At 31.1% G+C, this 13,337-nt stretch overlaps 5 protein-coding genes across 5 annotated transcripts; 3 read left to right on the top strand and 2 right to left on the bottom strand.

Annotated features, from left to right (window-relative positions):
- Positions 1 to 164: 164 nt before the first annotated feature.
- On the top strand, positions 165 to 2,053 carry CBG18877 (the record flags this gene model as incomplete). Its single annotated transcript, XM_045241404.1, has 2 exons — positions 165 to 554; positions 1,307 to 2,053. 2 exons carry the CDS (start codon positions 165 to 167, stop codon positions 2,051 to 2,053), a joined length of 1,137 nt encoding a protein of 378 aa, XP_045096600.1.
- A 616-nt stretch (positions 2,054 to 2,669) lies between these two features.
- On the top strand, positions 2,670 to 4,370 carry CBG18876 (the record flags this gene model as incomplete). The annotated part of the gene is made up of 2 exons (XM_045241403.1): positions 2,670 to 3,362; positions 3,732 to 4,370. 2 exons carry the CDS (start codon positions 2,670 to 2,672, stop codon positions 4,368 to 4,370), a joined length of 1,332 nt encoding a protein of 443 aa, XP_045096599.1.
- Positions 4,371 to 5,548: 1,178 nt separating this feature from the next.
- CBG18875 lies at positions 5,549 to 6,484 on the bottom strand (the record flags this gene model as incomplete). The annotated part of the gene is made up of 1 exon (XM_002646417.2): positions 5,549 to 6,484. The coding sequence occupies one exon, from the start codon at positions 6,482 to 6,484 to the stop codon at positions 5,549 to 5,551; it is 936 nt and encodes a 311-aa protein (XP_002646463.2).
- A 1,183-nt stretch (positions 6,485 to 7,667) lies between these two features.
- CBG18874 lies at positions 7,668 to 10,382 on the top strand (the record flags this gene model as incomplete). The annotated part of the gene is made up of 2 exons (XM_045241402.1): positions 7,668 to 9,437; positions 10,278 to 10,382. 2 exons carry the CDS (start codon positions 7,668 to 7,670, stop codon positions 10,380 to 10,382), a joined length of 1,875 nt encoding a protein of 624 aa, XP_045096598.1.
- A 1,834-nt stretch (positions 10,383 to 12,216) lies between these two features.
- Cbr-hmg-6 lies at positions 12,217 to 13,100 on the bottom strand (the record flags this gene model as incomplete). Its single annotated transcript, XM_002646415.1, has 3 exons — positions 12,217 to 12,321; positions 12,371 to 12,506; positions 12,916 to 13,100. 3 exons carry the CDS (start codon positions 13,098 to 13,100, stop codon positions 12,217 to 12,219), a joined length of 426 nt encoding a protein of 141 aa, XP_002646461.1.
- Between the last annotated feature and the right edge of the window lie 237 nt (positions 13,101 to 13,337).

Here is a 13,337-nt window from a genome sequence, read left to right as displayed (position 1 = left end):
TTCTAACGTATCGGAGTACAAACAATAAAATTGAAGTTGATTACCCAAATAGATTTACAAGCTTCTTCTCTCCCAAAAGATTCCACAAAGAAAATTGTATAGTTATTGAGACGAAAGTTTATTCACATTTCAATCAATCTAAGCCAACCAATATTCTGGCAGATATGAATAATTGCAAGTATCAAGACGGTTTCTGTGAGATCAAGAAAAATGAAATTATAACATGGGATGTTAACAGAGATCAGAAATGTCAATTTATCTCTATTGGAATACTTGATGGGATGTACAATAACAAACTTTGGGTTAACAATAAGAACCAAATCGCACTCAATTTCCAATCCAATAAAACAGTACAAGATTGCAACTCAAATCTAATGATCAGTGATGAAGGCTTTGCTGTAAAAAGAATTGAAAGATCTCAATATTCTCCAAGACACATTCCTATTCCAATCCCATCATATTCTCAACAAGATATTCAACGTCAAGACGAGAACAAGAAGAACTCAGAAAACGTGAACAAGAGGAACAACAGAGAAAGCGGGAGCAAGAAGATAGTAGGAGACGGGAACAAGAAGATATCAGAAAACGGGATCAAGAAGATGCTAGAAGACGTGATCAAGAAAGACAAAAACAGAATGAAGCTGATTTTGAAAAGAGGAAACAAGAAAAGCTGAAGAAGGAAGAAGAACTTGAGAAAAAGAAGCAAGAAAAAGAAAAGAAAGAACTCATGAAACAGCGCAAAGAAGAAGATTGGACAGTTTATGATGAGAAATTGAAAGGTGGAGACAAAAAATCCAATAGAACCAAAAGAGAAATCTTTCAACCATTACCATTACCAGATTACAACGAATATCTAAAAATCAAACAAGACTGTCATAACTTACCTAGTTATGAAGCATTCAAGAATAGCAGAGAAGGATGTGATTCACTTACAACTTATACAGATTTTATAAACAACATTGCAAATTATGAGAAAGAACAACACTTAAATTTATCAATAGATGAAAGTTGGCAACCTTTACCATTCCCAGGATATGAAGAATATTTGAGTATTAAAGAAGATTGTGCTATTTTACCAAGTCACGATGAATACAAAACTATCAGAGAAAGCTGTGATGCATTCCCAAGTTACACAGAATTTATAAAGAGGATAGCAAATTATGAATTGTTCGAAACTGGAAAACAAAGACGTAAAAGAGAGTTGTACTCCGACTTCCAAGCTGCAGGAGAGTTTCAATATCTAGAAAACCAATCTAACAATCTTCTCAGACATACAACCGAAGTCATGTGTGATATTTTTAACGAGCAAAATGAAGTTCTTGAAAGTCTTATAAGAGAAAGTCCAAGGAGATACATCCAAAAACAATTGAATCATTCAGCCATCAAAGTAAGATTCATAGATTCTCAGGATCCAATAGTACAAGTTACCTTCTGTAAAGAAATTGATGAAGAAGAGATTGATTTCATTGATCTTACTCGTTTCGATGGATACAAGTTGAGCTTAGCGCTAACACTAGGACAAATACCAATCAAGATAAAAAGTCTTGGAGATAAAATTTGGTATTACAAGAATGATAATTTTGGAGGAGTGATATCAAGTAAACCACAGCTTCACCCCATGATCGATTATAGAACTAACATTACTAATATGAAAGATTTCAAAGAGTATGATTTGAAATTCTTAGATGACAAAGTAGTATTCCATGAACACATTCTATTAGATTTGAAAACTAATATTGAAGAAGAACTCATAGAAGAAATGAGAGAAAAGTCTGATGTTTCAATTGAAGCTCATGCAAGTAATCAAGATTCTACTTTACCTCATGAGATTTTAGACGATGTAGAAGGATTCTTTGGAAAGTGGTGGCTTAGAATTTGGAGAGTTGGTGTTACTTTGCCAGCAATGTTCGTATACCTATTTATAGCTAGATCATTTTGGATGATACTTTCTCCAAAAACTTTCATTGATAGAAAAAATAGAAAAAGAAGAAGAGAATATGAGGCTGTAGAGTTGAGAGAAATGCCATCTATACAATCTCTAACAGTTGATTAATTTTTAACTAAATAAATGAGATTCTTTAATGCTGGAAATGCTTCTAGTTATTTAATTATGGGTTCAGAAGAAAAACCTAAAGTAGAACTTGTAGAAAATATTCCTGAAGAAATTCCAAAACAAACTACAAAACAAAAAGATACTAAACAGACTTCACATAAAAAGTCAAACCTATCTAAAACAAATAAAGACTTCTTGAAGATTCTTAAAAGTGGTTCTGGTTTTAAAAGAATTTAGATAATGTGTAGCTCTATATGAACATCACAATCATTATATTCAATAAGTTTATTTTCTGCATCAACAAGTTTTAAAGTTAGAGTGTTACAAGTGTTAACTGTTTTATGATAGATTAAATTTATTGGCTCATATTTTATGCTTTTACTATGAGTTGAAGAAAACTTACAAATTATGTTACTCTGCTTTTCATTCATGAATGAATCACATATAAGACTACAAGATAGATATATAAACTTATTTTTATCACTCTCCAAAGTTCCATCAACTTTTACAACAGCTATAGATTTGGGTTTGAAGTCTTGAGGAAAATCAAACTGAAATGACTTCTCATTAGATCTAAGATTAAGAAATAAATAAACCATTTATTACACATTAAATTATGTCATCTGACTTTGCCGATTATTCTGTTAAAAATTATTACTCCATTCGAAAAAATAATCCATTACTTCCTTCTTCAATAAGAGCTTGCATCATAGGAAAATCAGGATGTGGTAAAACTAACTTGTTAATGAATTTACTTCTGGATAAATTTGAAGGAGATGATTATTTAGACTATGACAGCTTGTATATATTTTCAACTACACTTTTTCAGCCCTGTTACCAAGCACTTATAAATGGTTTTCAAAATGGGTTGAGTAAGAAAGATATTAGAGAATGCTTTAAGAATCAGAATTTTATGGTTGAGAAAAAAGATAAACAAGAAATAACTATTCACACTTCAGATAGTTTAGATGATATTCCTGATCCAAGTTCTATTGATCCTAATAAAAAGACTCTAATAATATTTGATGACTTGATGTTGGAGAAACAAAATAAAATAGAACAGTACTACACTAGAGGTAGACATAATAACATTGATTGTTTTTACATTTCTCAAAGCTATATTAAACTTCCTAAGAATACTATAAGAGAGAACGCTAATTTGTTTATAGTGTTTCCTCAAGACAAGTTAAACTTGGATTATATTTACAGAGATCATTGTAGTGAATTAGATAAAGAAAGATTTTTAGAGATGTCTTCAGAGATTTGGAAAGAGAAATTTTCTTTTTTGATTATTGATAAGACTAGTGAAGCAGATAGTGGTAAATTTAGAAGATGCTCAAGTATTTTTATATCTTTTGACTGTCTATTTTTGGGCTATACTTTTTATTTTTCATGTTTATTTTTCTGGACTCTTTTATTATTCCGTATTTCCGTATTTCCGTTTTTCCGTTTTTCCTTTTTTCCGTATTTCCGTATTTCCGTATTTCCGTATTTCCGTTTTAGTATGTAATACGGAATAATAAAAGAGTCCAGAAAAAAAAGGTCAGAAAGAAAGGAGATCGTAAAAACGGAAAAACGGAAAAAACGATAAATAAAGTATGATTAAATGGAAGACGAGTCTATCATCTACAGACCTCATAGACCACATATGTATCTACACAAACACACATGTAATAAGGCTTGTCGGAATAAACACTCGAAAATTAGAAACGATGATTATGAGAGAGAATCTCCTGAAGTATTTTACTTCTTGTCATCTGAACGCAAGTTAACAGACGAACTAATAACTTTTGATAAAATCGAGAAATACTTTTTCTTCACTAAAAATGATAAGCTAAGAAAAGATATAGATAAAAGTTATAAAACAAAATTTCATGGAGGATCCGAACCGATATTTTTATATTGTAACGACAAACTTTTTTGTAATAGATATGGTCCATATGGAGACAACATCATAGATATAGAACAAACTAGAGATACAACTAGATTCAATAAAAAGAATACACCAATTAATAAAATCGATTTTGAAATTAGAGGGAATACAAATGAAAATGTTCCGTCAATAAAAAATGATACCCACTATATCATCACATCCGAGGATGATATAAAGTTTTTATACAATTCAAGGGCATCTGTTTTTATATCTGAAGAGGATGAACACCTATTGAGTTTAAAAGATGTTGAGCAGTTATATCGCAGAGCTAATACTGATGTTCCAGATAAAAGAATTAAAGATAGTATATCAGAAAATGAAAGAAGAAAAATGTTATTATCTATGGCATTTACTGACGGTTTGATACATTCTTCTACTTATTAGTTTCCAACCATTTTGATATTTCATCCTTAGGATTTTTGATATTATTAGTGCTTAGTTGTTCACTCACTTCATTAAAATAAGACAACACAAATTTCTTTACATCCACTCCAACCCCATCCTTTGACAAGAATCTACCTGGTGTCTCTTTGTATGGTTTCTGCTCTTTCTTTGTTAAGTATATTTTTGTGTCTGTATTATTCTTTCGGCCAGTATAAATATTGATTGTTTCAGGAGGATTAGGCCAATATTTAACAATATGTTTTATAATTATATCTATACAAAGTGTATCAATTAAATCTTTCTGTGTTGGAGAACAGTTGCTCAAAAAAAACCTTGATTTTTCCTCCTTTCCTCTATAGATTTATTTTCACTAATTAGTTGTTTATTTTGTTCAGCCATTTCTGCAGCAATATCTCTAGAATATTGTGAAGCTGTTTCTGATAGAACTTTGATTTGATTTCTAGCTCCTGTTAATAGAAAATTAAGATTCATTCCATGAGCCTCAGTAAAATTGTTATAGTATTTGGCAGCATTTAAATAATGTTTTTTACTTTCAACTGGTTCCGATTTTGCCAGTTTATTCGCTTTTTCAATTTCATTCTTCATTTTTTCTAAATCTTCTTTTGTATCAGGAGATAGGTCTGGAACTTTATCAATATTGTTAGATAGAAGAATCATATAATTTAACTTGTCTTTATAACCGACTCCATGTGCTGTTATTCCTATATTATCTAGCTGGTCTATTATTTTTTTATTTTCAGTAGCTTTATTCATTTTCTCTATAGTCATTACTTTACTCATTTATTACACCAAAAAATCAAGTTCAAAAAGTCAGAATAGAAAAATTAGTTTTCTCTAGGAGAAAGAAGATTTATTCTGTTGCATTGATTGGGGGTTTCTAGAGTTTGGAAAGATACTTTTTCTACAGGTTGGGAAGATTTTTAGATCCAAGGTATTTAGAAACATCCATCACTTTACCTAATTCCCATAAACCTCTATATAAAGTTTGAGTAGAAAGATTGTGCTGTTTTACCCATTTTCTCTTGTCAATTTTGAGTGGAGTTTTTTCTTGATCACTAATATACATTTTTGCTAGAACAATATTTCGTGACATTTATCTAGTATGAAGTTAATAACATAATATAACATTGTATAAAACAGTATAACTTTGTATAACATTACATACCAATGTTCAAATAAATAACCCCTAAGTCTTTCTTCTTGATTACTTTCTGTTTGACTAGTTCATCTAACATTGCATGGATTTTATTATACTCGTCTTTGTTACCAGCCTGATATGAACCAATAGATAGTCTTAATAAGTCAATTAGAGAGTTGGTATTTGATGGTATGAAAGAAATAGAACTTCCTGATGTTGAAGATGTAGTTGGGGTCTTAGCTACAAAATATTTAGACTTTATGAACGCCCATTTATCACTAGAATCTGAATTGTATCTTTTAGATTCTTTATCAAAACCTTGGTACAGAGCATTGGAGCATAATAATATTTTTTGGTAATTTGAAGAATCTTCAGTTGTAACCTTGTTTAGATCAGGAGACTTTTTGAGTAGTAACTCCATCAACCCTTCAGTTGCTGTGTATTCTTCATTATTAACTTTGATAATATTCTGATCGAATGTAATGTCTTTGTTACCAATAGCATACTTCTTTTCTGCTTTGTTGAACTTGATTGAGTATCCAGCATTACTTCTATCTGAATTATCTTGAAGATAACTTACAATTAGATTACTTACAACTTGAGGTGGAGAAGAACTAGGTAGAGAGGGAGGTAAGATTACTGAGGGTTGCTTAATGAGACTTTTACGATTTGTCTTTGGTGTCGAAGTGGATGGAGGTCCTATAGAAAGTTGAGAAGGAGATTTAAAGTTGTTTAGAGTTTCTACTATTTTATTCTTTTCATCTATAATTTCTTCTTGTAGTTTTTTGTTGGATTCTAAAATAGGTTTAAATACTTCAATTCTATAATCTTCTACATGTTCTAAATCTGATCGCTCTTGTAAATTCTTGATTTTATGCTCTTTCTGATTTTTCAAAAAGTCTTGAACAATGAAATTTCGCTTTTTAGGGTCATATATCTCAACTATAGAATGCATTTATTACAGGAAATATCATCGATTTTAGGTTGATTTATTCAATATTTCTGAAAATTTATTATAGGTTTTAAATGATACTTTTATTGCTTTATAAATGGAACAAGTTGATTACAAAAAATTGGGAAGGGATCAACTGCGAAAACTTGTAAGAAAGAGAACTAACACAAGTAGAGATGATGTTAGAAATATGAGCGTGCCTGAAATGCGTAAAATACTCAAACAGCTGGATATAGATGAACTTAGCGAAAAGTCAAATCTTCAAATTAGCGATCTATTTCCTTTCGATGAAACTGTCTTTAGTGATTACAAAGAAGTTGGTGATACGTTGAGAGATACTTTTCACAGTGGAAATTCTAAAACATTAGAATCCTTTTTAAATAAGAAAGGGCCTGATATTGTGAAAAAAATTTATGAAAATAGTGTGAAAATATATGTATCCTTAGAATGTGAAATGATAAAAGAGGGTACAGAAGATAAGGCTATAGTCCATCTAAAAACAGCTAGCGAAATAGTGAATCCGGCGGATGATAGAAAAGTCTTTTATGAAAAATTAAAATTAGATTTAGTAAATAGATTAGAACATTTTCAAGGAAGAGGATCAGGATTTAGATTGAATAGAATTATTGGCTTGAGAATGTCTCAAACTAAGATTAAGCCATTATCAGGATCTAAATACATTGAACTCCCAGATTGGATAAAAAATAAAAAAGCAGTAGTCAATGTTCAAAACAAAGATGATAAATGTTTTATGTGGTGTATTCTAGCACACTTGTTTCCAGTTGAAAAGGATGCTCAAAGAGTAAACAAATATAAAGATCATGTTTCTTAGCTTGACTTTAAGGGTTTTGAGTTTCCATTCCAGGTGAAAGATGTAGATAAGTTTGAGAAAATGAATAAACTAGCCGTTAATATTGTTACTCACAATGTGGGAGATGATAATCGTATTGAGTCATATAAAGTATCGAAGAATATTAAAGTAGACGCCGATCGAGTGATAAATCTTTTGTTGGTCACAGACAGTTCTGGAGAAGGTCATTACTGTTTGATTAAAAATATTGATAGATTGATGAACACCCAAAATAGTAGAAGCAATAAATTTTGTATTAGATGTCATAATAACTTTTACAATGCAGAGAAGTTTGAAAATCATTTAGGTGACTGTATGAGTAATGCTCCAATGCAAATGATTAAACCTTCCAATGATTATATTGAATTTTCTAATATTCAGAAAACACAGAAACATAGATTTGTATGTTACGCCGATTTTGAATCTGTTATCTATAAAATTGATTCTGTTAACAATTCTCCTAACAAATCATGGAGTGAGAACGTCGGTAAACATAAGGCCTCTGCATTCTGTGTGATTGTTGTGGATTCTTTCACTCAGAGTATTTACGAAATGAAGAGCTATGTTGGATATAATACTATTTTAAAATTCAATGAGTATATCTTAGATGTATGTGCAAGACTATTGAATAAAGGTGATGAGAAAATGAAAAATTTAACCAATGAAGAGTTAGAATGTTATAATAACTGTAATTCATGTCCTCAGTGTGAGAATGTGTTTGATGGGGATAAAGTTAGAGATCACGATCATTGGACTGGATTATACAGAGGGCCTCTATGTAATGCATGTAACCTATTGAAATGTAGAAATAATTTTATACCAGTGTTTTTCCATAATCTTAAAGGCTATGACTCACATCATATAATTAGTGATGAGGAATCAAGCAAACTATTGAAGAAAAAAGGTGTTGAAATTAAAAGCATCTCAGCAAATATAGAAAAGTTTATTAGTTTCAGTTATATATACAAAAATCCTAAACGATGTGAAATAAGATTTTTAGATAGTTTTGGTTTTATGCCTTCCAGTCTGGACTATCTCAGCAGTAACCTACAAGATGAAGAATGTGTGATTACTAATAAGTATTACAAGAATGAAAAGATGTTTAATCTATTAAGACGCAAAGGTGTGTATCCATATGATTTTATGGATTCCTTCAAAAAGTATTCTAACGAAGAACTTCCTCCAATTGAAAACTTCTACAATGCTCTATCTGGTGAAAATATTAGTGAAGAGAGTTATAAATATGCTCAGAAAGTATGGAAGGAAACAAATTGTAAAAATTTAGAAGACTACACTAGAATTTATATGATTAATGATGTGCTACTATTAGCTGATGTTTTTGAAACTTTCAGAAATGTGTCTCTCAAAGAATATAAGTTAGATCCATGTTGGTACTATACATCTCCCGGATTAGCTTGGGATGCTATGTTAAAGAAAACTGGAGTTAAGCTACAGACAATCAAGGATATTGAAATGTATAATTTTATTGAAAAAGGTATTCGAGGAGGTATGTGTAATACCATGCTAAGATATTCGAAAGCTAATAACAAGTATATGTCAAATTATAATCCCGAAGAGGAATCAAAATACTTATTATATCTAGATGCAAATAATTTATATGGATGGGCAATGAGTCAGAAATTACCATATGATGAATTCGAATTCGTTGAAGACTTTACCTTAGAAATGATAGATGATCTTGTTTCAAAAGAAAAAGGTTGCATACTAGAAGTAGATTTAGATTATCCAGAAGAATTACATGATAAACATAATGATTTACCTTTCTGTCCAGAGAATAAACGAGTTGGATCTACCAATAAACTAATAAATGATTTCAGTCCAAAGAGAAATTATGTAATACATTATAAAGCCCTTTTGCAAGTTTTAGATCATGGATTAATTTTGAAGAAAATTCATAGAGTTATTACTTTTAAAGAAAGCAATTGGCTAGCCTCTTATATAGAATTGAATACAAACTTGAGAAAAAATGCTAAGAATGATTTTGAGAAAGACTTTTTCAAGCTCATGAACAATTCTGTCTTTGGTAAAACTATGGAGAACGTTAGAAATAGAGTGGATGTTAAAGTGGTGTCAGATATGAATAAAGTTATGAAACTAGCTGCTTGTAATAATTTCAAACAGAGACATATTATAAATGAGAATATGATTTTAGTAGAGATGACTCAGAAGAATATTAAATTAGATAAGCCAATTTATGTGGGATGTCTATTTTAGATTTGAGCAAGTATCTAATGTATGAGTTCCACTATGATGTTATGCTTCCGAAGTATACTTCAAATTTGAGACTGTGCTATCAAGATACTGATTCTTATATTTATGAAATTAAAACAGACGATGTCTATGAAGATATGTTAGCTATGAAAGAGCACTTTGATTTTTCGGATTATCCCAAAGAAAATAAACTTCATAGCATTGAGAACAAAAAAGTTATTGGTAAATTTAAAGATGAGTTGAATGGTAAAATAATGACTGAAATTGTAGCCTTTAGACCAAAACAATATGCTTTTAAAACTGATGAGGGAATGGAGTCTAAAAGAAATAAAGGTGTGAAGAAATCTGTTGTTAAAAAGGAAATGACTTTTAATGACTATAAGAACTGCTTATTAAATCATACTATCCAAAGAAGACAACTTATGTTAATTAACTCTAGCACACATAATCTCCACAGTGTAAAACAAAATAAAGATGTGTTAAATAATTTAGTTGGTAAAGATAAAGAATCTAAAAGGTATACAGTAGATAATATAGACACACTAGCTTTTGAACATTATCGAATTCCTAAATCAAAGTAAGTATCGAATTTTTATAATCATGTTTTTCTAATAATTTTAGAAAAAGTAAGCAGTAGTATCCGCAATGATGAGTATCAAATTTTTGTATTTGAAATGTTGAAGTAATTATTTCGCTTGAAGTATTACGTTTAAGATATTTTATTATTTCTTCAGGAGGGTCCAAACCAAACGAATCAAAATAATAATATTCACTTTTATTTACTTTATAACAGACCCAATGAGTACCTTTATTATCTGAACTATCAAGATTAATGATGCCTACTTCTACTTCTTTACGTTTTTCTGGTAAAGTATCCTTCATAAATACACCTCTGAAATCTTTGATTTGTAACTCTTTTGCTATTTCTAATAAATCTACATTTGTTAATGGCTTCAAATCATTGTTCAGCATTTAATAAAACGTAATAATGGTAAAGAATTGAATGAAAAGAGTGTTGGTTAACACTTGATTTTTTTGTCGTTTCTTCATGGTTCTGACGGTTGATTTTTTCATGTTTGCTCGACGAGAATTTTTGACTGATTTTTCTGATTTTTTTCATGATTTTTTTTTCGTTTTTTTTCGATTTTTTTCAATTTTTCTTGCATATTTTTCGGATCTCATTAAGTGGATAATCCTGAGCTTTTGAGTGGGTTTCGAACTTTCTAGCATTCAAACACAAGACAGGCGCTTTACCATTCTGACATGAGAACAAATTGATAAGAAAGTTGAAAAAGTGTTTAAGTGTAGAGAATTTGTTATCAGTTGGAGTGAAAAGTGACTGTTTTGAGAGGTTGAAAAAAAGTGGGACAAAAGTGGGAAAGTGAGTGGGGGTGAACTCAGTTCACCAAAATCTGAGAGTGTGAAAATCGTGGATTTTGCTAAGAATATTATATGAAAAAAAATAATTAGGGCAAAAAACTTGAAAAAACAGCAAAATAAAAATTTCAAAAAAGTGGGCCAAAAGCTGCGCCAGAAAGGACAATTCCCTACTACTTCCAATCTACCTTTTCTTCTTCGGTCATTGTTGTTCTCAAAAAGTCGTTCTTTTCTGGTCTTTTTCCACTTGATTACTGATTTATATAGACAAAATATGCAGGGTTGCAACCGGCCGGGCCGAGATTATTTTTTCTCCGGCCCGGCCCGGCCGGTTCGGCCCGTTCGAATTTAAGAAAAAACAGAAATTACTGAAGAATTATTTGAATTTATTTCTTAACAAGTAGCATAACAATGTAAAAACCGTATAAATGAACAAGGGGAAACAAAGAAATGGAAACCGGGGGAGAAAATTAAAAAATTAACTATCTTTTTTATTCAGTTTCAATTGAAGGTCTGATTTGGATATCTTGAAACTCATTTTTCGAGTTTGGGAGGGGTGTGAGTGAGATGGCGAGCCGTAGGCTGTCGTTTGCTCTGAAAATAATTATTTTATGAAAAATAAGGATTATCAGGCAATTCGCGACAAAAAAAGGAGAAAAATCGGTTGATAAACGCAAAAAATCGTCGAAAAAAAAACAAAACAAACCCCCGTAAATCGACACGGGCTGCTAAACAATGCGCGCCTCGTCATATCGGAGCATCGTTGCAAATAAAAATGGTGCGCGTTCAAATATTAATTAATTGCCGGCCCGGCCAGCCCGTCAGATTGCAACCCTGAAAATATGGAGCACTGAACTAGGCTAGGAAGTTATGCCAGTGGAATGGGTTAGTACAGTCAAGGTCATTGGTTCATTACTCTTCAAAATCAGAGCACACAAAACATTTTCGAAAAACGAACACTGAAAAATTGGAATAAGTCAAAAATAGGTTTATTAGAACACTAGGAAAGATGAGCACTGCTTCCGGAATATGAAACACAAATATGAACTTTTCAAAGTTGATCTTTTCAGAAAATGTTGGGAAAAAAATTCTAAAACTTTTTGGTTAGAAGATACTTTCAAAATTTCCAGAACCTATGCCCCAAAACTCGTTTGTTGAACAATTTTTCAAAATGACACTCAAACTTTGAAATTGGAAAAAAAAGTTCATTTTAATCACAATCTACAATAAGGACAGGAAACAGTAATTAAAAGAGATTACTGTAGAATATAGCGGATTACTGTAGTTTCTGTGTAGCAGCCATCATCAACTTCCTGGCTCTCTCTTCCACGGCATTTGCGATGCTTGTTTTTCGGCTTTTCTCACATCGCTGCTTATAAATCTGAAATATTAAATTATCCTTAATTATCTTCTAATTATTATCTAAATACATTTTTCTCTTGCTCACTGAGCATTTCCCATTGTCTCGCGATACTTTGTGAAATTTGACCGAAATTCGCGTATGGCGCCGCCCGTTTCTCCATCGACTGCTTCTCACGGAAGAAGAGAGCGTAGGCGGACGTGGATCTGGATAATTATGACATTTGAATATTAGTGGTATATATTTTTAAAAAGTCCATAAAATTTTCGACATTTGAGTATAAAAAACATTAAAATCGTAAAAATATCGAAAAAGTTATGAAATTTAAAAATTTAAAAATCCAAAATAAGGAGTGTGTAGGGAAATTTTGAAAAACCAACACTAACACTAAAATAATATGTTTAACATTATACATTTTCTAAAAGCCCATAAAATTTCCTACATTTTGGTATAAAAATCATAAAATTTGGCGGAAAATAAAAAAAGTTATGGATTTTTGAAAAAAAAATTTTTTGAAATTTTTGAAAAAATGTAAATTTTCCAATCCCCATAACTTTGTTCATTTTCATTCAATTTTTATAATTCTCAGCTCATTTTTTCTGGAATTTTTCCTACCGTATCTTCTTCTTCTTCTGATCCCCAGATTCCTGGGACGTCGTACAGTTGTTTCCAGATGAATTCATTGGATTCGGATTGGAAAACACATTGAAAGTCGGTTCTAGCTCATACCACTGGACGTAGTGGTTCGGGATACGGTAGCGTTGGAATTCGTCGAAATTGGTGGATGATGTAGTTGTCATTCTTTCGGTTACTGTAGGCAAGCTGAAATTCCAGAAATTTTGGCTGAAAATGAAGGTGTGCAAGAAAAAAGCATATAGCTGGAATAAATAAGGATTAGCAATCTGAAAAAAATGCTACACATTCAAAAATAACAAATCCAGGACTCCATTTGCCATCTATTTGTTAATCTTTCACTAATCTTGTTATGCTGATGAATGGCAATTTGTAACCAAAACAACAAAATTCCCAGATGACGT

Source organism: Caenorhabditis briggsae (assembly GCF_000004555.2).
Source record: "Caenorhabditis briggsae complete genome, chrI, whole genome shotgun sequence".
Classification (NCBI taxonomy): Eukaryota; Metazoa; Nematoda; class Chromadorea; order Rhabditida; family Rhabditidae; genus Caenorhabditis; species Caenorhabditis briggsae.
This window is presented reverse-complemented; position numbering and strand designations above follow the sequence as displayed.